We start from the raw sequence: 25,896 nt of genomic DNA, 5'->3' as shown, positions 1-25,896 counted from the left end.
ATGTATCTACAGGAGCATCTCACGAACATCAAGGACATCCGTGATCAGTTGGAGGCGATTGGTCAGAAGATGGAGGAAGAAGACATGGTAGTCATCACTCTGAAAAATCTAGCATAGTCTTATGAGCACTTTACTCAGATGCTCAACATTACCTCAACTAATGTTGACATGAAGTTTCCAGAGCTTTGCAACAAACTTTTGCAGCAGGATCACTGGAAACAACAGTTTGGAAGCGGTGCTAATTTGTCCTCCATAGAGCAAGCCTTCTCAGCTAAATCTTTTGCTAAGGATAAAGGGAAAAGTCAATCTTCTTAGCAGAAAGGCTTCGGTCAATCCCAGGACAGCTCCACAAAAAAGAACACTTAATGTAATTATTGCCACAAGTATGGTCACATGAAGAAACACTATAGGCAACGCTTGGCTTTTGAAAAAAAGAAGCAGGGAGAGTCTCAGTCGAAAGCTAATGTTGCAGAGCATATTGAGCAGAAGAAATCTGCTTTTATGCCTTTATGGCTAAAAGACCTACAAATCATGTTAGGTCCTCTGCCTAGTACATTGATTTAGGTGCTTCTCAACACTTCACTCATCAACATGACTAGTTCACAGAATATCAGCCTTTTACGGACTCTGTGATCTTTGGAGGAGGGGAAGAGTATATTGTTGTCGGCAAGGGCAACATGCAGATTCAATCTGGAGTGAGGAATTTAATTTTCCTCAATGTATACTATGTTCTAGGCATGGAACTTAACCTTCCCTCTGTCAATCAAATTATGAGACACTCTCCTCGGTTGGATGTGGTATTCAGTTTGTAGAAATGCAGTATTGTTGAATGGGAGACTCGTGCTACAGGTGCAGTGGGTATTGAGTATCATGGTTTTTATAGACTTGTTGACACTGGTGATTCTCAGGAGCACACCATGGCAGCCAAAAGTTCTTCCATTAGCAATCTCTGGCATCAGCAGTATGGCCATCTGAACATTCACTACCTCTCTCAGCTAGTTTGAGAGGGTCAGGTTGTTCGTCTACTTGAGATTCAAACTCAAAATCATGGAGTTTGTGGAGCTTGTCAAGCTAGAAAGCAGCATCGAACTCCATTTACGGATGGTGATTCTTGGCGAGCTCCTAAGGTATTGCAATTGGTTCATGCTGACATTTGTGGTCCAATGAGCACTCCTGTTACTGGGTCCAGGTATTTCTTGTTATTTGTTGATGATTTTAGTCACAAAATGTGGGTGTATTTTCTTAAACAAAAATCAGAGGTGTTTGGTATGTTTCAAAAGTTTAAGGCCTTAGTAGAAAAAGAGTCTGGTCAACAAATTATAACTCTTAGGTAATTTTGTTCTTCTCATTTCTCCAACTTTTGTGCACATCATGGCATCAAATGTCATCTTACCACACCTTATACCCCTCAGTAGAACGGTGTTGTTGAGCAAAGAAACCGCACAATAACTGAAATGGCTTGGTCTATGTTAGAACATAGAAGTTTTCCAAAGAAATTTTGGGCAGAAGCAGTCTACACTATTGTCTATCTTCTAAACCGGTCTCCCACATAGGTTGTGAAGAAGAAGACTCCAAAGGAAGCCTGGTCTGGCAAGAAGCCCAAAATCAGTCACCTAAAAGTTTTTGGCTCTACAACTTATGTTTGGATTCCAGATGCTAAGCGCACAAAGTTGGATTCTAAGAGTCAGAAACTCATGTTCACTGAGTACAATGATAATCACAAAGCTTAATGGCGTCTCATATTCAATCGAGATGTTTTTGATGAAGAACGGGGGCCTTTTCAGAACAAGGGCCTTTTCAACTCTCTTCTCATGTTTTGAGCTCTAAGGATCAGCCTTTGAAGGCTAAGGATTTGGGTGCTCGTCTTCCCTTAGGTCCACCTGATGGGAGGGATTTAGCACACTTTGACTCTGAAGTTGTGGAGTCACCCTGACATGTTGCACAACCCGACTTTCCTCAAGAGAATCTTGAGCAGCATCCTGATGACTTTGTTATTGATATTCCTAGTGATGTTGATCCACTTGTGTTGGTACTTCTACTCACCGGCCTAAGTGGTGGGCCAAGACTATTGGTGATCTTCATGATGATGAGCTCATTGAGGGTAGATCATCTAAAAACAAGAGCAAACAGCAGCATTCAATTCATTTTGCTGTCACAACCAACATTCACAGTGTCTATGAGCCTCAAACATATGCAGAGCCTAAAGGTATACCTGAGTGGGAACAGGCTATGGAAGCTAAACACCGTAGTCTTCTAAAGAACAACACTTGGGTTCTCTCTAATCTTCCACCTGGGAAAAAGCCCATTGGCTGCAAATTGGTATATAAAGTTAAGTATAAGGCTCATGGAACCCTTGATAAATACAAGGCTCGATTAGTTGCTAGGGGGGTCTCACAGAAAGAACGCATTGATTATGAGCAGACTTTTGCTCCTACAGCCAAAATGAGTATAATTCGGCTTGATCTTGCCATGTCAGCCCAGTTTGCTTGGAAAGTACATCAAATGGACGTCAAGAGTACATTCCTCAATGGTGAGTTGCAGGAAGAAGTCTATATGACGTAGCCTCGAGGACTCAAGGTTGACGTTAAAGAACACCAAGCATGCATGCTAGTGAAAGCACTTCTGACTTTGGCATTCTGTATGGAAGAAGAAAAGATCCTAGACTCATTGGTTTCACAGACTCAGATTGGGCAGGCTCTGTTGATGATAGGAAGTCTACATTTGGGTATGTCTTTAGTTTGGGAACAGGTGCAGTCACATGGACCAGCAAAAAGCAACAAGCGGTAGCTCTTTCCTCGACCGTAGCAGAATATCGGGGAACTATTAAAGCAGCTTGTGAGGCAATTTGGCTTTGAAGGATGCTTTCTGACATACAAATGTCTCAAGCAGGTCCTTCACCCATCTTATGTGACAATCAAGGGGTGCTCAAACTTGCCAAAATTCAGTCTTCGATGAAAGAACCAAGCATGTTGAGCTTCTTTGTCATTTCATCAAATAGCTTGTCAAAGATGGATCAGTTCAGTTACAATATGTTCCAAATGAGGATCAGACTACAGACATCCTCACCAAGTCTTTGAGCCCAGACAAGTTTGTAAAATTTAGGGGGTAACTTGGTGTAGTTGACAAATTGATCATTAAGGGAGGGTATTAGATTAATATTTGCATATCTATTTATTTAATGGTCAATAATGAATTTTATAGGTAGAGTAGATTTGTTTCTAATTTAGTCTTTAGTGTTCGATTATTTCTTCAAGAAACATCAACAATGTAAATGCCTATATATGTACATTTTATTCTTTAAATAAAATCACACATTTACCTTGACATTTTTTACGTTTTTTTCTTGAAAATAAAACTTGCAACTAGTACATGCATGTATTGTTCGATAAAAGCAATGATTCACCATTTCAAGTACACATAAAGATTGAACAGGTTTAAACCTAAGGACACAGCCTCAATTTCCAATAGAGAAACCTGCAATACAAAGCTTGCAAATGCACTTAAAAGCAATTTAATTTACATTAGCATGCATTACAAATAATACAAAACATCTCATTAGCAATTTAGAAGCAAGATAAGCATTAAAAAATTTATTGAATGAATAAAGAATTTTGAATTAACCATAACTCGTACTTAATTTTTTGCAACAAGTACGCATGGAAATTGCCATTAGAAATTTATGTGCAAATGGCACTTATTTATATGATTTACATAAGAAAATAATAAAAAACCAAGGTAGCAAGAAGAGGTGTTTCCAACCCCTTGGGACATGTCTCGAGGATCAAGATGCATCTTCGATACCAGAAATGCAGTCCAAGATATCCCTACTTGCAAGAGACGTCCTAACACAATCTCATGTGTCTCCGTCGCTTTAAAGAACTTTAAAAATTAAACAATATAAAATGCGAAAAAAAATGTCGAAAAAAATGCGAAAGTAATTTCCGAAGAAGGGAAATGTGAAAAAAGCTGCATGCTAGTTCATTTTAGCTGCAAACGACGTGACACATTTGGATTTTGCAGGTGATGAGATGCCACACAAACAGGTATCAGGTCATAATGCTTTGTTCAATACATTTACCACAACCAGCAATCTTCCTCCACAACTATATTTTGACATATTTCAGCATATACAATGTTCAATTCAGCAAGAAGTGCCTTCTATTATGCTTTGTTATTAGCAATGAATTTAGTATTATGGCCTAAGTGTCAAGTTTACCCCAGCGCAAAATCACCGCCGTGAAGCACATCAATGTGCACTAGACCGGGATTACCTTGTGCTGCATCATCAAATGACAAAATTTAATATGCCCCCTCTAGTAAAGCTTTCCATTTTGCATCTATTATACTATTTTTAGGAGCAGCAAGCAACTAACCCACTAACAGGAAGACTGAATACAAGATGAAATAACAATTACAGTTTAGAAAACATTACAAAAGCTTAGGTGAAGACTAAAGAATTTTCAAAATACTTTTTGATTATTTAAATTTCCTAATGTTAGAAAAAATGCAGAAATGAGTAAAAATAATTTTCTAATTTTTGAGAGTAATAGCACAATACATGATGTTGGCACAAAGATACTTGGGTATCCAAGTCTGCAATTGCTTGAGGACCTGTAGCCTATAGCCTATTTTATTTCCCCTTCTCAAAAATAAAGAGTTAATTGAAGACCTATAGCCTATTTTGTTTCAATTTTCCCATAGACTAAAGATTAAATAATAAAAATAAAATAAAATTGTAAGTTGGTCCAGTCACTTTATATTCAAAAAGGCAACTTAAATATTATTATAGGTCCTATGTAATGTTTAAATGAGTTTTTTTAAACTCATTATTCAAAATGTAATTCAAAAGGGGTCTTGTTGACGTGTTTTTTATGACAGCGCCTAACACAAAATAAAGTTGCCTAGCGGTCACTTCACTCTCTCTTGATCAAAGTACGATTGTATGCTAAGATTGCAGTAAGTTCAAACATTCGACTCCAAGGTTCCTTTATGCTACAGACGTGACTCAGTTGACAGATGTGATATGCTGGTAATCCAAGGGGGCTTACGTTTGAATCGTTCTTTCACTCCTTTGTCGTGGCTTGGAACTTCATAATCTGATATGGCAATTCTGCGATGCTTCTACTTCGAAATCAACTGAAACCAAAGGGGAAAGGGTTAGAGGATCTAAATCTACTCCTAAGGGCAGTGATATCAATGGATAGTGCTTTGGTGGACGAACTCCAAATAAACCAAGTTCTGCTTCGCCAAGATTAACTACCACTCCGCAAGAACCGGTGCAATCTTCTAAGGATGTTGAAGGATTTTCACATTGAGAAAGTGCATTTGAATACCCAACACGACACAATCCAAATGACTATTCACAATCGAACGTAGCATAAATTTGGGGGTTCAGACTAACTTTACACTGCATCTTATAATCAACAAGATGCAAAAAGTATGAACCATGGAAATTAATCAAACACCATTACATTCTTCATTGAAATCAAAGCACTTTATCTAACAACTGCGAAAAATAAAATTCTACTTTGAGGAAGGTGAAACCATGCAAGTTTTGAAAAAATAACTTAAGTGGACAACATCAGAGAACAATGTTTCACTGTTATTATCTCAAAACTTATCAGAACAATTTCATACAAATCTCCCTCGAGGAAAAATTTTAAAAATCCATTTTCTAGCATCGAAATTCATTCAAATTTCAAAATTTTGTCAAATTTGGATTTGTGAGAGAATTTTCTCTCCTAGACCCTGGAGCTCAAATTTGGAAAAATCCCTAAAAATAGATGTTGAAAATTGATGAAAAATCTCCTCTAGAACAGGGAAAATTCAAAAACTTCAAGAAAATGCTTTTTGGATAAAGTTTTCTCTCTCCAAGGGTTTCTCGCCAAGTAGCAGCCAGGTCAGCACATGATGAATTTACATGCAGCCATCACATTTAAGGCATTATGGCAAATTCCTTTTGCACGTAGCCATCGCATTCGACAGATGGTGGTGCATTTATGGCACCATGGGCGATTTTGCATGGAGGCACATTTATTGCATTGATGATGTATTGGGAAAATTTGATCAAAGTGGTGCATTCAATGCGCAGTGGACGCCATTTTTGGCAAAATGTAATTAATTGTATGTGGGCATAATGGGCATTTATTGTTGATTCCCACCTTGTTGCATCATGTGTGGGGAATCTTTTAGGGAAAAAACCCTAATTAGGGTTTGCATGTCCTCAAGGCTTGAGGCCTATATAAGGGGGTGAACCCTTCATTTGTAAAGCAGGGAGATTTGTATGAAATTGTTGCGATAAGTTTTGAGATAATAACAGTGGAACATTGTTCTTTGATGGTATCCACTTAAGTTATTTTTTCAAAACTTGCATGGTTTCACCTTCCTCACTTAGAGTAGAATTTTATTTTCTCAGTTGTTAGATAAAGTGCTTTGATTTCAATGAAAAATGTAATGCTGTTTGATGAATTTCCATGGTTCATACTTTTTGCATCTTGTTGATTATAAGATGCAGTGTAAAGTTAGTCTGAACCCCCAAATTTATGCTACGTTCGATTGTGAATAGTTGTTTGGATTGTGTCGTGTTGGGTATTCAAATGCACTTTCTCAATGTGAAAATCCTTCAACATCCTCAGAAGATTGCACCGGTTCTTGCAAAGTTGTAGTTAATCTTGGCGAAGCAGAACTTGGTTTATTTGGAGTTCGTCCACTAGAGCACTATCCATTGATATCACTGCCCTTAGGACTAGATTTAGATCCTCTAACCCTTTTCCCTTTAGTTTCAGTTGATTTTGAAGCAAAAGCATCGCAAAATCGCCATATCCGATGATGAAGTTCCAAGCCACAACAAAGGAGTGAAAGAACGATTCAAATGTAAGTCCCCTTGTATTACCAGCATATCACATCCACCAACTAAGTCACGTCTGTAGCATAAAGGAACCTTGGAGTCGATTGTTTGAACTCACTGCAATCTTAGCATACAATCGTACTTTGATCAAGAGAGAGTGAAGTGACCGTTAGGCAACTTTATTTTGTGTTAGGCGTTGTCATAAAAAACACGTCAACAAGTCTTTCAATGTAATTTAAAAGTATTTTTTAGTTATATCAAAAAAAAAGATGGAGGGCCCAAAGCATCTTGTTTTATTATTTTTAATTATTCCTTCCAATTGGAGCTCGGACCATTCAATGATGAAAAGCCTTGCTATGGAAGATCTAGAAGACAAAAACCCTATTGGTTTTCTAATTTGAATGAGTACGAAAACCCTCTCATCCATTAGAGACGATTCCATCCAAGGATCACAATTGTGCTAATTTATTGAAGATTGATTAAAGATTGGAAGCTATTCTCAATTTGCTATAGTGCCACTACTGTTGGAACTGTCAAATTTGCATAAAAGTTTTGCCTAGTAGCTGTTCATTTTCCCCATTTTTATGTGATTATGATTATGAAAATTGTGTCTAGGTGTTGAAGTTCTTAGCCCTAAGTTAGCCTCCATTATTTTTGTTATATTTGCTCAATGACCAGCTAAATAAGTCAATTGTGCCATTAGTTGTAACCTCAAGTCCCTCATCACGTTAATTGACTGGCCCCTTCATCTTGGGCTCGAGACCGTTTACCGATGTGAATACTTTATATAAATCTAATATTCTAAGTAACTCAAATATGCCTAAGTCGTAGTCAATGACCCCCTCACCCTTCATTAAGTCATAACCTTAGTGCACATGTAAATAAGAATAACTTAAGTGACCTTGTGCCCGGCACCCCCGCAAATGACAAATGGAAAAATGCTTTAAGACATGCGGACTTGAGGGGTGACTAAAGTAAGAAATATAAAGTGCCAAGTAATCCCCCTGCATCCTCGTGGGTAGAACTGAAAATTTGCAATGACATGTGCAGACTTGCAGGGTCCCAAAAGGTTAAGGTGATAGTGTGCAAAACAATTACCCTGTGTTTCTGTGGATGGGAACAAAAAATGGTAGTGGCACTTGCGGATATGCGGGGTGGTAAAACATGTGCAATCCTTTGCCCCATGTCCCCACACATAGAAGATGAAAATTGCATTAACACTAGCGGACTTGCGAGGTGGTAAATAACAAAGGTAGCAAAGCGCAATAATGCTTACCCCACACACCCACAGTTGAGAAGGTAAAGTGCAGTTTGGACTTGCAGACGTGTGGGGGGAAGAAGGATGTAAGCAACATAAAGCTGAAATTAGGACCCCGCATCCCTGCACATGGAAACAAGAAAGTGGTGTGAGACTTGCGGAGATGTGGAGCAAGTACAAAGTAAGGGTAATTGTAATTGCGGAGATGCAGGGCAGCCTCAGTGCAAGGAAAATGAGCCTGAAGGTGCTGAGGTGGCGATGCCACAAGGACATAGGTGGGCCAGCCATAGTGGATGCAAACTTTTCAGCCAATTGAGGTCAAATCAAATGCAACTCATCCTAGCCATTTGTGATGTACATATGGCAAGATCTACGGCCCAAATTCAAAAAGCAAGCACGGCTACCAAATTTAAATCATTCACATGGATTTCATTAATGCAGATAAGACTGGAGATGAATTGTAGTCCGACTGAAATAAAACCGAAAATCAAGGAGTTATTTTCACTTTGCATTCGAGAATTCTGAAGCGAAGAAGCGCTCTATGACAACACTAAGATTTCAAGGCGACTGTGCTGCTAGGGTTTTTGTCCAACAATCAAACCAGTAAGTGTTTTGATCCTCCTTGTGTTAGAATGGTGGTAGTCTAGTAATGTTTTTCTTCTTTGTGCTATGAATTGTGAAGACAGTAGAATTATAATAGAACCCTAGTTTACCATAATTGTCACAATGCCGAAAAAAGGAGTCATCTAGTACGAAGGAGAAGAAAACACCCAAGGTAATAGTAATCCCCTCTAACCCAAGTGTTGAGCCAATTAATGAGCCAAATGTTGGGCCAAGAACAGCTCCAAGTGCTAGCCAGGTAGAGCCCAAACCTAAAAAACCTAGGACACCCAGAAAAAGGAAGGACCCGACCTCTAGTTCCCAAGAGAAGAAACCTAAGAAGCCTAGGGCTCCTAGGAAGAAGAAAGAAGCAGCCCTTGCACAAGAAACACAAGCGCCTACACAAGAAAGGCCAACAACTAGGGCAGCAAGGGAGGACCCTACAGCCTCTGCAGAGCAACCAGCAGAGGAAAAAGAGGAAAAGCGGTCATACTATCAAGACATAATGTATACCTTGCCTAATTCAAGTGCTGATTGGAGGGAAAAGGGGATATGTACTGACAAATGTGCCCACTGTGGGAGTGCCCAAATCCCAGTCACGGGATGGGATCTTATGACTTATTTTTACAAAAGGAGAACTAAGCCTATCTCGCAATCAAACCCTTGGTCTCTCGGCCTTGCCAAATTGATTGTGCCCGATGTATTTATTGAGCCAGATTTGATAAGGTTTTTGGCTGCAAACTATGACTACGCAACCAAAACCATTAGAAAGCATGATGGCACAATCCTAGTGGACATTAACAAGATGGCAATTGTAGATTGTTTTGGCTTGAGCACACAAGCATTCACTGCTATAGGCCTTGACAGATTCCAAGGTGATTATGAAAGAAGGAAAAGGACTCTTAGGGCATATGAGGTGTCTCTGTTTAGATTGAAGGGCTGGACTAATAGAAAAGTACCATTTTATTTTGAGAAAGAACCCTTTTTGGTTGAATAGTTCGAAAATTATTTCGTCAAGACATACTATGCTATATACCAAGTTTTGGGAAAGGATCCAGATAAAACCATGTCGGTAGGAATGATGATGATGGCAATGAGGATCCAGCACAAGTATGTAAATAGAGATTATGATTATGCATCCTACATTGAGGAGCAAATCCATCAAGGCTTGATTAAAGTCAGGGAGGATGGTGCAATGATTGGTTTTAAATACTATGCCCTCCTATGCCATTTGATCTTGCACCAACATAAATATGAATAGGACAGCAGAATGAGGCTGAGATTTTTAATGATGATGGGAAAGTTGTACCTGTGCAGAGGTGGTGCTACTTGTGGGATAGTCAATGCAAAACTGTTGACTACCTTACTTTTCATGAATGCTTTTTTGTTAAGGTAACCACATGGTGTGGCTACATCACGGACAAACTGCCAAAAAAGATTATACAGCTACTCAGGCCAAAGGCAAAAAGGATAGATGAGGTTGGAGAGTACAACCATGGTCACTGGTTTTTCTTCTCAAATTATACACTTATCAGAATATATGGTTGCCCACAAGCACCTCACCAATTGCCTGTTTTTGTATCTCCTAGACTGGCCTTTTTGGAATTCATGTGGCAGTTTATGTGGAGAGAGAAAGTTTAAATGCAACGACAAAAGAAAGGGACATTTCTACCAAAATGTGTGAGGTACTATGATTTTACTATTGGCTGTGATACTTTGGAGCAAGTACAGAATTATATAGATAGCAGATATGCATTGAAGCTCGGGCAGAGGAGAGATTATGATCATGAAGGCTTCATGAGTTGGTTGAAGGATAAACATTTGAACAAGGGAAAATACTTCCACCAATTGTATTATGCAGAGGATATAATCAAGAATTGCTATGATTCTGGAGATGTAGTCTAGAGGAGAAAGAAGTGGTCCATTTTGTCGAACATTGAAATAGAAAGACGAAAAACGAACCCTAGTTTTGTTAGTTTTTACAGAGAAGAAAAGAATGAGGTTCGAAGAATTGAGTTAAAGATCAAAAAAAATTAGAGCATTTATACAAGGAGTGTTGTCCAGAAAGGTAAAAGACCCATGACAATAAAAGAGAAACTTGAGGAAAAAGAACCAATAATTGAAGAAATAGCTGAAAATGAGCCACAAGAGGTAGCACAGGAGCCTCCACATATGCCCACTCAAGAGGAAGCTATGTCAAAATATGTGCCTCCACGATCAGAAGAGCTCATGGCTCAAAGAAGAGAGACTATACTCCCAGATGAGCCTCAAGTACAACAATTGCCACAGCAAGGGCCAGGTGCACCCATTGTAACATATGAGGTCATAGAGCAGACTGGTGACACAGATGAGGTTGCTCAAGCATTGAAAAATCTATTTGCGAGTGAAGAGGAAGATCAGCCTCTAAGGTCTCCTCCCAGAAGAAACTGCTCGAGATGAAGAGCCAAAAGATAAAGCAGAGATAGAAGCCCCAATTCCTTTTGATTAGATTGATGATGAGCGGGCAGTAGCTACTGCAAAATTCTTATCAGATAATGAATTCATTAAGACCCCTAAATTCAAAGGTTTATGTTTGAGAATGAAGGGGCAAGCTGCAAGTATAGGACAGGATGATTTGATCACCCTTGATGAGTTGAACCTGGACCACATAACCCCTAATGAAGCCAAACAAATGATCAAGGAAAGTGCTATGATGTTGATTCCCTCTTAGAACCTTAAAGAAATTATTTTGTTGGATCAGATAAGGCAGTAGCAACATCCATTGTTTGTTGCAGAATTTGACAATGAAAGAGGAGTAAGTGGGGAAGGGTACCATCCAACCCTAAAGGCATTATCTCAATGGGCCAAAGCCCCCAGAACTCAGAAGCCACAATTGCTCATTGGGGTAGAGGAAACCACTGGTGATGGTGCAATCATCAGGACATTAAAAGATACCACTGTCCTAGAAGCTGCTACAATTACTATGCACTCAACAATGTTTGCAAGAGATGCAGCAGAGCATCAGCAGAAAATGTTGATAAGGTTGATTGCTGAAAGAGTGGACATGAATGTAGCGTACAATAAATTGTTCCAAGAAAATGTAAAGTTGAAGAACACCCTAGGTGTTAAAGCCCCTTCCCTCTGCCACAGGATGCGTTCACTCAAGATCAACCCTCCTCCTCAACTAAGGATGCTAGTGATGTATCATCCCAGGAGGTTGAACAAATAAAGGAGCAGTTAAAAGTAGTTGAGCAAGAATTGAAAAGAAAGGATGAATTGTTGACAAAGGCTAAAGCTACTACAAAGGATATGGCTTTAGAAGTGATGAAGGGAGCAATTTTCCATTTATTGAAGACAGTTTTGAATATATTGGATGAGCTTCATTCCTCTTACCAGACCCTCTCACAAGCCTTACAGCAATGTACAGGTTTTGTAGCAATTTTGAAACCATTGAGTGATACTTGGTAGCCTCAAGCTAGCACCCTCAAATATTTAACTATGGTTACAAGAAATCTCCCAACAGCTCCTACAATGATTAACGCTACTGGGAAGATGTTCAATGTGCTGGTAAAAGAAGTTCAATATTTGCAAAGCAAGGAGTAGGTAATCAGAGAGAAGATTGATTCATTCCACACGCTCCAACATTGGACAATCCTAGAGATATTAAATGAAGATGGAGAGATCAAAACTCTAGAGGAATGGAAGAAGGATGTTGATGAAATGACACAAGTGGAAATTAGAAAGATTGATGAGGGAGTTCAGCTACAAATGTCAACGTACCATTTTGTAATTGATAAAATAATTGCTACAGATATCTTATATGAGAAATACATTGCAGAAGCCAAGAATACAGTTGATAACAAATAAAGAGAGGCTCAAACTAGGGTGCAAGAAATCCAAGGTTTCAAATGGCCATCCAATTTTCAAATTGCACAATGGCACCAACAATACTGCACCATTGAAGAAGATTGAGAAGAGGAATGCCATGGAAGGAGGGAAAGACTATATTCCAAATGCAACTCAGCTTTACATATGGGGACCTTGCCAGATCATACAAATCACAGGTGCCTCACGCAAATTCAAAGCAATTGATTGTTTCTGAAATATAAATCCTTCAGTCAAGTAAATTTCAACGCCTTGGTCATTTCACGAGGCTTAATGTCAGTGTTTCCTATTTCTTTTACTTCAATTTATGCACCTTCCACTTCAGCACCAACTACATCATCAGCAACAAACTTTTGTCTCCAGCAGAGCATCCAATGGATATAACGCATCAGCACATCACTCCAACAAGCCAATGTAGCGGCAGTTTTGAAGACGGTTATATTTCCAATTCCCTCTTCAAGATTGTAAATATTTTTGTCATATGTGAAAATGCAAAGGTACCATGGAATATTCTTATATAATCAAACCAAATTTTGACACATAAGCAAATGACCCAAAGCTTGTTTTGCTCCCTTGATTCTTATAAAAGGGAATTCAAGGTCATTTGCAAGAGGTTCTGGAATTATGAACTTTTGTAATTGGGCAGGTAGAATAGAGAGTCCTACTCTGAGTAATAGAATGTTAGCATTTTGCATGGAATGTACCAACTACTTTTGAAGAATCAATAAAATTGCTTCAAATTGCCTCCTATTTGTATTTTCCTTATTCATATGAATTGTTTCTATTAAGAATAGGATAATTTGTCTCAGCAATTTTGTTGTGGATGTGAAATATGTTTACAAGCTCTTTTCAAGGAAACAATTGAACTTTGTGAATGTATTCCAACGGATTGGGAGGCACAATGGTGATCAGTAAGTAGAATTTCGGGTGATTTGCAGTCTTTCATTTGTGTCATGCATAAATGTTTAAGGTCCAATAGTTGAGTCTTACAAAGTCCATGGAAAAATTTAGATACGTTGCATTCCAACTCTGTTACCCTGGATTAGACACTGATTTTTAGCAACTTGAGAAAATTTCAGATACTATCTCAATTATTATTAAATCCATTTTCCCTTTTTTGTTCGTAGGAGTAGGAGTAGAAGTAGAATTCACTCTAAATTGTGCAAATTTGTGATAGATAACCATGGATCTAGCCAATTCCAAATTTAATACAGGCAATATGGTTTCCTTTTATTGAGAGTTATCTACATTTTTGCAATATTTGTCACAATTTGATCTATGTCTTCAAGTATTGCAAAGGGTCACCCCCCTAGGTCTTGCAAAGCCTAAAGAGCGGGAGATCTTTCAGCCTTTGAGCTGAAATCTCAACCGTTGGCCACTGATCTGAAGATTTGTTGATTAAATAAGGCTAATTCATAGAAATCTTCCAGTAATCAGTTGGAAACACCAACAACTATTATGTTGCTATAGTGGTGTCATGTCCCGATCCAAATATGATGCAGGAGCATCCCCGGTTCACAATAATCTTGCATCAACCAAAAACATTTCCTTTCTGTTTTGTTTGCAGTTTCAGTTTTCGTTTTTGTCTATCCCGGTTTTGGCTCACTGGATCCTGTGGAGTTGGATTCTACTTGAAGACTTGATCATCTTTCTTGCTTTCAAACATCATCTCATTTGGATCACTTTCCGGCAAGATATCGCTACTGGTTTCCATGACAGTTTCTTGTTACCGATTGTTCCTTTGTTACCGGTTGCCTGAGACCTATTATGGCGATCTACCGGAACCCATTCCGAAGCTTGTGAAGCCTTGAGCGTTGATCTGGTTGTTTCTTGGCGTGTGGCCGACCTTCTACGTTTCATCCTTTGGATTTTTCGGAGGAATCTCTTGGCGGAGGCCGACCTTGTTCATTTTGCACCTTAGGTCTTGTTCTTCGGGTTTTGAACCTTTTGGGCCGACTAGATCCTTTGGATCGATATATATATTTGTAATCATGCTTTAGAATGTAATCATTTGAAGATCAATTAGGATCAATCAGAGATAGACTGTGCCTAGAAGATAGATCTTTCGATTCAAGGTCCCGATGTGACCTATTCTACCAGGCCTGTGTGTCGATATGTTGTAACCCAGTTGTTACCGGTTGGATGTAATCAAATTTCATGTAATAAAATTATCTGTTTTGCATTGCCTCCATCATATCTGTGCGTTTCCTTTGTGTTTACTCTTGCTGACTGATTTGAACTTATCTCCTTGAGGTCCCTCCTCACCGGTGACTGCTTCAAAATACTAAGCGAAACACCCAATCGAAATACGAAATTGTCTTAAGGCAGTAAGACTTCACAATTTCATATAGAATGAGGACCTGCCACAACCATGTGTTGACAGTAATCGGATGTCACAGAACAAAGGCAATAAACTAAGGCAACATTACTTGATCGACCCTCTTGAACAATAACAGTTTCCCCCTAAACAACAGCGATTTCCTTTAATAAAGAATTAATTAGAAAAACATTGTCAAGAGTGGCGAGCTAGTGTGAAGGGGCACCCAATTCATGAAGAGACACTCTCCCTTCAACGAGTCATTACTTTAGAGAAGAATCACAACTCTTCAGCCAACAAAAGAATATAAGAAGATCACACCCAGTGGATGGAAGGGGGTATGGAAGAAAAGAATAAATAATCTAACAGGTAATGAAGTATGTGTTTGAATTGGAATCTGGAAATAGATTATATATAAAACAAAGTTCTGATTTATGACTAACAGCCTGGAACTAGTAAGTATATATCTACATGAAATAAATAATAAGAGACGATAATCCAGGGAAAAATAGAAGAGTGGTGATTGGTGGATTGACAGCAAGTTGTTATATTGTGCTGCCAACGGTATGTCTATTCCATAATTGTTACAGAATTTATGCTTCTTTCTATGAACTGTTCTGCAGTTATATGCATTTATAATAATGTCTGAAATATAAATAAAGATATGTATATATATAGAGAGAGAGAGAGAGGTATAATGTTTGATCAGACAACTAACAATATTAGAATGTAAATCAGAAAGAACTCTTAGGTTAATAACAGTAAGAAGAATATGTTTATATATAATGCTTGAAACTACTGTCAGTATTTAAGAAGTTGGGGATGGAGTTGTTTCCAAAGAGGGACAGTCTAAATCCAATCAATAGGGTGATTCCCAAGATAGGGTAATGATCAGCATCCCCTAAACTTTGAGGGAGCCTATTGTCTTCCTTAGAACTGAAGTAGTAACGAAGGTTGACACTTACATTAAGAATTGTGGATGATAAAATTAATTATCTAGTATGGTAGATGAACAATTTACTTATTAATAATTGATAAATTAATTAAACTATGGAATATCACAGATTTGATTCATGTTAAGATAGATTTGTCTCCTAATCAGTTTAGTTTAAGACTCATACGTATATTGAAATAGATTAATTATGGTTAAAACAGGCCTAAACCTAGTAGGGGACATTACAAGTGGCGCTACATTGTCATTATAATGGCGCTATAGTGTCTATATAGTGATGCTACAATACCAAATGTGTTTAACTGTTGATTTTAATGTTGTAACTCATGGCTAATAATAAGGGTTTAGACCTACTAACATTTATTGTTTCCTCCCAATTGATCATCATTTCCAGCCCTTCGAATTGACTATGCCCAGAATATAATGAGTGTCTTCAGCCCTGTTGGTGCTAAGCCTAGGGTTTGGAGTATTTGGCTTCTGTTGGAAGTCATATAAGCCATTAAATCTGTTGTATTTTGGTGTTTTCAAGTCTTCATCTTCAAGACATCTAGGGATTGAAGTGTTGTCATTTGTGGGGAATTCTGACCATTTGAATCAACTATAATTCATGTTTTTAGCCGCAGCCCTTGACATAAAACTTCAGCATTTTATCTTGAAGTGCAACATTCTTGGTAGTGGTTTTTGGTGCCTTAGCCACCATACATTCCAATCGCTGCCCTTTGGAGATCATCATTCACATCTGTACATCTATTCAGTATGATTGTATGCTGAAACTTGAATATTGTTGTCATTTTGCAATTGCTGGTAACTTCTAATTAAACTGTGAAATTGCTATTATAATAGAAATTGTTATTAATTTCATGGAGTTTGCAAAAAATATTGTTGTTTGGTTGCATTAATTCAAATGTGAGGTTTAAAAATATTCTGATTTTTAGTTATTAGAGATCAGATGTGAGCATAATAATTATCCTAGATTTATATATGTTGTTTATGGAAAATTAACTACCACACTTGAACATTTTCATAGACAAAATTATGATACGTTGTTGTAACTAATTAGTATTGCATTTGAGGATATATATCAGCTTGTTTGTATTTGTTGTTTGAAGCTGCATATATGGCTTACAAGGGTTTGTAATCATCATATATTGCTGATCAGCATTTAATTCAATAGGCTTTTTGGCATCTTATTTGGTCATTGTTTCAGCTTGCACATATAGGAAAATCCTTCTATTTTTATTTCCTGAGGTTGTTTGATTGGGGACATTACAATCCAGTGACTCACTTGGTAAGGAATGACTTACATTTGACTCAAAACTTGAAACTATATTATAAATTCCCATATGGGTACAACACTATCTTAAATAGGTAAAACTGAAACTAGATCCCTTAAAATCAATACTCCTAGATATAAAGAGTTTTTTTCATATCTACTCTTTCTCCTAAGAAAATTAGCATGCCACATTTTATTAGTGAAGACACATTTCGTTACCTGATGAAAGCAAGAAACCACTAAAAACATTTTGTTACCTGATGAAGGCAAGAAACCACATGGTATTTACATTTTCCTTTTTATGCCATTCCTTCTTAGGACTCCATAAGACAAAGAACAAAGACCACAACTATTTGAAGCAATATGTGCAGCCAAGAATCGACTAAACAACAAAACTGAAAAGCTATTTAACAATGCATAATGCATAATGGTTTTACTTTTGTACATTAATTAAACCTTGACTCCAACAAAAGAAATGTTAACACTAATAAGTTTAAAAGTGACTAACCAGGCGACCAGAAATAGGTTCCGTGCCAATAAAGAGACCCACACCTTGAAGGTTACCATCACTTCCTATTCTAAAACTCTGATATTCCTGCCAAAATAATATGTTTTTAGCAAGCCGAGAAATTCATCTAGTATCTTAACACAATGATAACATATGTAACATATTGTAGCCCAATGCATCCTTCACTTATATAGCCCATATTTATTTGGAAAAAAGTAACTAAGAAAGTGAATTAAAAACTAGGTGAATATATGAGTGAAAATGGGTGAAGATGAAAATTTATATTGCTGGAAGTTTATTCGCAGTTACAATAAAAAAGCACCAGCACCATTGGCCACAGAAAAAGAACAATGTAATGTACAAGTAAAATGCAAATGTATCAATTAATTTTGAAACCTGTTCAGCATTTACAAAAGGTAATTCCTGGGTTAAGTAGTTCACTAAAGACAATAAAAAATGTGCCTTCATAAATGGATTGCTACTCGTTAAAATGCAATGAAAAGGATAACATCAGTCATTATAGGAGATATTAAAAAGAACATACATGAAATACATTAAGCATCAAAAAGAAATGTCTAGATTGTCAGAGTAACTTCTATTCTATTACTCCAAGTGGAGATATTAAAAAGAACATACATGAAATACATTAAGCATCAAAAAGAAATGTCTAGATTGTCAGAGTAACTTCTATTCTATTACTCCAAGTAAATTGTATCAAGCATAGATTAAAAACTCCCAAAAAAATTGCTTGACTTGCAATTTCTCACAAGACAAAACTGCTCTGAGTCAAAAAGAACTTGGAGGACAATTTTTTGCGATAGGTCAGTAGGTTAGTCGCTGAAAACATGGCAAAACTTGGCAAATATTATGCACAAAGCTCTGGGGACATTGCATTGCATTTTTTGCAAGAAGTGTGTGGAGCCACCATATGAAGGATAGGGGATGCAGGAATTGCCCCATGTATAGACACCCTCAACAACACAATATAGTTTAGCTAGGTACAGGTTTGTGTATGGACTCACTGATTCTTTTGGGACCACACCTTTTTTCTATGTCTTATATACATCCATACATAAAAATTAAAAAAAAATATAAATATAAATATAATAAGGAATAAACCATAATATCAATTACTTGCATAAGACAACAAATTTTATTTTTTTTACGCAAGACGCATAAAGGATAAAATAAAAAATTATTAACCACTACATTTCATAATTGTTCCTTTCTTTTTAAATGTGAACAAAAAAAATATTGAATATCGGACACACTAAACAGAGCCCAAAATATGCAATGTATCCCAGATATACTCAATGGCTCATCTTATAAGAACTATAGCAAAGATGAAAAGACAGGACTAAAATAATGGCAACATTAGTAGCTCAAAAGAACCGTCAATAAAGGGTGGGGCTTTTTAAAAGTGAATTGGCCAATGCACTAATGTGCATCACCAATCCCATTCAAAATGCTGTCCTAAAGCTGAAAGGCAAGCCCAAAACAGTGAGCAAGAAAAATGAAAGATGTAATGTCAAAATGATCATATGCCCCACTTGTAGGAGGACCCTACATAGACAAACATTGTCTAGCATATGAGATTTGGAAGCCCCTAGTGATTAAGAGCAAGTTGCAGAGTCGTGAGTTGACTAAAGTGAGAACTGTAGTACTTGAACAAAAATTTCATATTGAGTCAATTTTATCAACTGGAAACCCTCATTTATCTACCTTTGGTGTGTTCCAAAGTCTCTCCCTTCTACACATTATTCTATTGGTTTGTCTTACTAAGCTTGCAAGTTCATCAACTCAACACTCTAGGCATGCAAGCATTGGTGACAAGACAATGCATTGATGTGTTGAAATTCAACACATGCCAAAGCAAAAGATGATGATCGGACAATGTATAGGTGTGTATAGAAGATTGCAAGTGCAGGAACCTAAACTTTTCAAAAATATTCCCACAATGTATTGACACACACCAATACTGTTGTTTATAACTAGGGAAAGATGGGTTCGGATTGCCTTAAGGCAACATCCAAACCCATTTAGGACTGGGTCCTATCCTTAAGGGGTAGCGTGGCCCCAAGACAAGTCCAGCCCTATCCTCCACGCTACACCAAAAAGGACTCACGCCACAAAATATAAATTGGCGCCAAAAAGGATTGAGGCCGACCTTGGTCAAAAGATCCATATAAATAAAGTTAAAGTGCAAACACAATTAAAATAATCAATGCAATCAGCAAATTAGCTCTGCTAATAAAAGTGCGAATTTATCCAAGGATTGTGCGAACTTGTCAAGGATTGTGCGAACTTGTCCAAGAGGATATAGGCCTCTTTCGGTGCAGACTTGAAGTGCTTAGAAGTGCAGATCTGACATACAAAAGGGATCAGATCTGGAGAAGCAAGCTAAGTATTGTATTTGTGCAATTAAGAGAGAATATATAATCTGACCTGTGGGTCTTTAATGCTGGTTTTTTCCTCCTTGGAGGTTTTCCCAGGGTATTTGCGTTTGTCTCTTGTTTACTTGTTTCATTTATGAGTTTACTGAATTATGGTTTAATAAAATATTACAAATCTGATTAACAAACTAGGGCATAATTAAAAGACATAAATTTGATTACTGATCTAGGGCACAAAATTAACAAATACAAGGGGTTAATGTGATTTGTCATCGGTAATACCACATGCCTAGCACTTGGCATGTGCATACACTCGATTGTTATCTCTGAAAATGCAAATATGGATCTGGTTTAAGGAACGAGATGCATCCACATAAGGTGTAGAGAAGAATGGAAAACACTTGAACAAACTAAATGAATGAATGAATGAAAGATTTTAATGATGTCCTCGAGCCTAGGCGTCCATGGGACTGAGAACCACATCTGTAATGTCCCCAACTAGGGATTACCTGAATTTCGTCCTAAATTAGTAATTCCATAATATAGTTTATCATTTTTTTCAAATTATGAGAGTGACTTAATCTATTTATTAAATAAACTTACGAATTGACGAATAAATAGATAGATTAATAGCACATATATTGCAAAGAATGATAAACATGTCTTTCTACATATAACCAATCATAGTTTAGTTTGGTAGGAAAGCTTTGAGAGGGTGCCTATAAACTGCTCAACCCAACTAAGCCCAAGAGCACGCAGCATCCCACTATGACAACTCACCTCTTGGCCCACAAGAGGCAGGAACGTCCCACTATGACAATTCCATCCCTCCATCCCTTAGAGTGGCCTACTTAGCTTGGGAGAACCGATAAACTGCAATTCCCTAACATACTTCCTCCATTCATTCCTTTGATTGATTACGAGATACCACTTCTACCTATTGTGGCTGTAAAAGCAGACAGATCTGACATGCATCAGATCAGTAATGAAATTAAATATGACTGTCACGTATTGCAGTCTATATTAATAATATTATTAAATTCTGCATAATAATATTATCAAGCTTCATATATTAAGCATACGTATTAAGCACATCCCCATGCATACCACCAAGAACACAAATGTTACTGCCTGTAACTTGATAACAATTCTGATCTGATCTGATCAATGGTGATGTCACTAGATGCTTTTGAGTCCTTCCCTTTATATCTCTCAATTTGAGGGAGAGGTCACACCTCTTCATCATGTATGCCCTTTGGCAAGAGACATACCCTTTCACCATTAGCACCCTTTGAAAGAGTGCAACTCTTCATTATTTCTACCCTTTGAAAGGGACACAGCCTTTCATAATCAGATCTGCACTTATTATTTAAATCAGATCTGCACTTCTCATTTCCAAATTATCCCCCCCTCAAATGAGTTTCTCTTCTCCCTTTTATATCTCACGTTAGAGGAAGTCACAACTTATCATTTCATGCCTTTTGACCTTTCATTTACTTTAATCAAATTTTAATTATATTCTTTTATATTTTTATTTTAATTTTTATATTTATTCTTGTGTATTTGAATTTTATTATTATTTATTATTAAATTATATTTCAAAGTAGGGACATTACAACATCTATGGGAGAAACATTTGATGTTGTGGTTTCCAGTATATTGGCGTGCCTCTAGCTAGTGGCATCCGCCTTCGCAAACAATGGGGATTTTTTTTTCTAAAAATGACAATACTGGCATGCACCTATAAGGTGGGGTGCACCAATACAAACAAGCACAATTTATATTATGAAATGCCTCCAAGCTAGTGGCATGCACCAAACATTGTCAACGTACCAAAACAAAGGAGTTACAAAGAAATGTTGCTTAGAGCATTAGCACACACCTTTGATCATCAACATGCCATTATAAGGGAATTCAGTAGCACGTGTGTAAACTCAAGAATGCGCCTTGACAAGGGGATGTGATGGACACACCAAAGAGGGATAAGGAATACACATTGCAAATCCAAGCATTCCAATACATTGGCAGATGCAAAAGGTTCAAGGTGTGCCAAAGAGAATAAGCCTTCAAAACTTGGACAAAAAATCAACACAAGGGCGCATCTAGGTAAAGGCATATAAAATGTTATTATCATGACTAATGGCATGTACCAAAGAGAAAGCGTGAGACTTACCAAAGGATTGAAAATTTTAAAATAGTTGCACACAATATAGTGGCATACACCAACATTAGTATGAAGGGGGTTTTTTAATATGTAGTGGTGCACATGTGAACCAAAGGACATGCTTATACAAAGCCATGCAAAGAAGTCATTGACAAAAGTTTCACATCATAAGAACACATCAATATAACTAAACCCATAAATTTTGTGTATTTGATGTAATGACACGCACCAACATAAAAGTGGTGGATTTTTTAAAATTTCAAGTCTAGAATATAGACACATTCCTAGATAGGAACTTGCCTATAGAAAGGAGAGATGAATGAGTAGATTTCAAGGTTTTTCAAACGGTTAGCTTTGATCAAAGGAAAAGTTGCAAAATCATCAATCATTAAGAATTTTCTAACGAAAAGTCTATTTTTAACCTACACTGAAAAATAACTTGCTATCACTATTTTCAAAGAGGAGTATATTCAGGGAATTTTTGTTTTTAGCTGGAGCTATTTATAGACTGTTCCATTTTTAGCTCAAGGAGCCCTTGATATGCTTAGTGTTCACTATTTATAGCTCAAAGTCAGCTATCCTTAAATCATCTACCCCATCATGTGAGAGATGAGAATTTTCAAGAGATAATTATAATATTTTGATCATAAATTCACCTAATAGTCACATGATTTCAATTTTAGAGCTAGGAATAGCTGAGTTTGGAAGCAACATCAATAATTATGAAATCAGTCAAGGACTTATGAAATCAGTATGATCAATTACCCACAAATTTAAACCTTTTCCAATTTCTTTTTTTAAACCCAAAAGGAGGTTTTGCAACTAGGGCATTGTTTGAAAGCCCCAATTGTATGGCCAGCAAAAAGAACACCTGAAACACCTGTTGGCAGGGAGACAAGGCGTAGAGATAGATCTGAAGAACTGGCCGCATCTAATTGCATGATATCTGTGGAAGCTGAGCTTTAAAACATAGGAAGTAGACTAGGGATACTACCTAAGGGTCGCATCTCATGTACTAGATATAAATATATTGTAAGATCCATTCACTAGTATAATGGTGAATGTAACAGTGAAAAATAGAGATAATATATCAATGAAGATTGATACGTAGAGGATTGTATATATAAATATAAGGAGTTATAAGGATGTATAATACAGAGTCTAGACTAATTGACATGAATAAATATAAATACTTTTGAACTCTCATTTGTATGCGTTATGCATGTTCTAATTCTGATTAACAACTAACCTTCCGTCCAGACACAATTCCTTGTTGCCTCAATAAAACTGAGTCCGGTATTAAAGACTACAATACTAGAAATCCTTAGGGTACAAAACTCGGATCTACATCCCTCAAATTTCTTGCTGACATTGGTTCCCTTGCTGGGACCCTAGTTAGGTTTTATTGAGGTTTACCAGGAAAATTTTCAAATTCAAATCTTAATACCAGATGAAGAAGGAAAGGAGATGATGAAGGAGATATGATAAATTATAATTTTGTTCATTTGACATCTACTCTATGGGAGGGGATTAAGCTCCAAGAGGCTAGAAAATGGAAAAAGGGAAGAAGTCCAAAGGGACCCATGAAAAAAATGTGACTGTTAAGGAAATTACCGAATAACAACCATGAAGAATAATGAGTAATGCAATCCCAAATCAAAAACACCCATGGCCAAATGAATTCAAGAGCAATCAAAGAGCACATTGACCTAGAAAGAAAAGGAAGAATGGCTAGCCCAAACAGAGAAGAGAGAAGATAGAGACAAGTAATGGAACGAGAAGAAAGACACTAGAAAAGGATGGAAATGACAACAAATATAAGATTAGAGTGCACCATTGGGGGTGATGATGAGCGCATCAACGTGGGTGTTCTTGGAAAGAGAGGAAAAGAAAGTAGAAAGAAGACCCTTGAGAAAATAATTCGATTATTGAAAGGAACCAAAAGGATATCAAGCAACTTCAAAAAAATATCAATAATCAAGAACCCAAAAGCTTGATGACAAGGGAAAGTAGTAGAATAGAGGCTCTTATCTTGTCGAAACCTTCTATAAACCATAAACAAAAACCAGATTTAGTTAATATCACAATTAAGTTGGATGATAGGTGATAAGTTGATACTTTGTCATGTTTTTACCATCAAAACTCTTAGGTTTTTGACATCTTTTGGGTTGCATTGTGGTAGTAAAATATTGTGAATTGACTATATGTATTCCATGTGTTAAACCTGAACTTATGAAATCATGTTTGAACTTTGCCGGTCTATTCCTGCAAGCTGCAGCCAAGCCAATTTATTCATGCAGCCAAGTGATTTGTTCCTATTGTTATGCGGATTATTTGGGATAATGTCATATGTGAGTTAATGAATGTATTAATTAAGTAAAATACGTATGCATGTCCTTGTATGTTGTTTTTGTTTAGTGCAGATAATAAATGATGCCGCGGTGGATGTTCTCCTTTCGCGCCTAAGGAATGAAGAATCACGTATGAGATAACTGGAGATCAAACTGAAGAGGAGTCGAGCGAGCGCAAGATATGGCATAACTGGAGCAGCCATACATCACTATGGGAGTTTAACTCTAGTGGACATTGAATTCGCAAAATATCGCTACAACTGCAAAGACTGTGGTTCGGTTTAGATCCACGTTTCCTGCAGCCAAGCTCTAGTTATCTTCTTCATCTGTCAATCATCCACCTCTTCTTCTGGGCATGATTTGAGTTGTCCATTGTAGTTGACCTTTGCTTTATAATAAGCTCTTCCTTTTTCTTAGAGGTTAGACAAAATAGAAAGGAATAGAGCAAAGAATTTTGACAAGCATTCTAGAGTTTTTCTTTTAGAACATGTAATCATTTTCAGGAAGAAATGAATGAAAAATATGTTGTTCTAATCTGTTAAAAGTATTTTGCTGGAAGTTTGATATCACTCATCCAAGGGGGCCCACTTGGTGAGTGATCCTGTGTTTATGTTCATTGAAATTATTTCTTCTTTAGTTGCAGTAGAAGTTCATGCCTGGATTGTTCCTGCAGCCACTGGAAATAGATCCACTGACTGTTCCTGCAGCCAAGCCAGAACAGAGTGATTTTTGTTATTTACATTAGATCATTCCAGCATAGTTTTTATAAGTTTTCATGTAGCCTTCTATGATTTCCATTCTTGCTTTTCCTTTCTACATAATGTTAGTTACTGCAGCAATGCAGAATAGCCATTGAAGGAGCTTAGTGCATATATAGTGCAAACCCATTTCAAGTTTTACGTCCCTGGGTTGATAACTAAATGAACACTAGCCATGAAAATAGTCACTTTACCAAATGAATGTCCAAACTTCGGATTGAGATTTCAATTAGAGTTATTATTATTATAGTTGGAGTAGACATTTTTGGCGTCGTTGCCAGGGATGGTGTCAAACTAAGAACCTTTTATGGTTATTATAGTTTCTAGTTAATTGGTTGAAAATTTCATGAATCTGCATGCATAGCAGAAGAAGAGACCCCAGAGGTAGATTTCTGCCCACTCATCCTAATCATGCAGAAGATAATTTCCCAAATATAGATCCTTTTGCTAAACTTTACCAAGCCCCACAAAATTTGAATCACCCTGAATCTAAATTTCTGGAAGGTAGTCTTCAGTTCCTTTTTGGTCCACAAGAAGAAGAATTTCCTATAGTAACAACCTCCACAAGTCCAATGCAAGGGAACCCTCCTCCTGGTGGGAATAATCCACCA

At 37.2% G+C, this 25,896-nt stretch overlaps 1 protein-coding gene across 2 annotated transcripts in view; it reads right to left on the bottom strand.

Moving 5' to 3' along the window:
* LOC131047416 (carboxyl-terminal-processing peptidase 3, chloroplastic) overlaps positions 1 to 25,896 on the bottom strand; it is a 190,084-nt gene that overhangs the window by 56,868 nt on the left and 107,320 nt on the right. For both annotated transcript variants that reach the window (XM_057981314.2, XM_057981306.2), the window contains exon 4: positions 17,620 to 17,706. In XM_057981314.2, coding sequence (XP_057837297.2) covers positions 17,620 to 17,706 — 87 coding nt within the window. The remainder of the gene's footprint in view (positions 1 to 17,619; positions 17,707 to 25,896) is intronic.

The sequence above is a fragment of the Cryptomeria japonica genome, chromosome 4 (assembly GCF_030272615.1).
Source record: "Cryptomeria japonica chromosome 4, Sugi_1.0, whole genome shotgun sequence".
Taxonomy (NCBI): Eukaryota; Viridiplantae; Streptophyta; class Pinopsida; order Cupressales; family Cupressaceae; genus Cryptomeria; species Cryptomeria japonica.
Note: the sequence above shows the minus strand (reverse complement) of the source record. Positions and strands in the feature narration are given on the sequence as shown.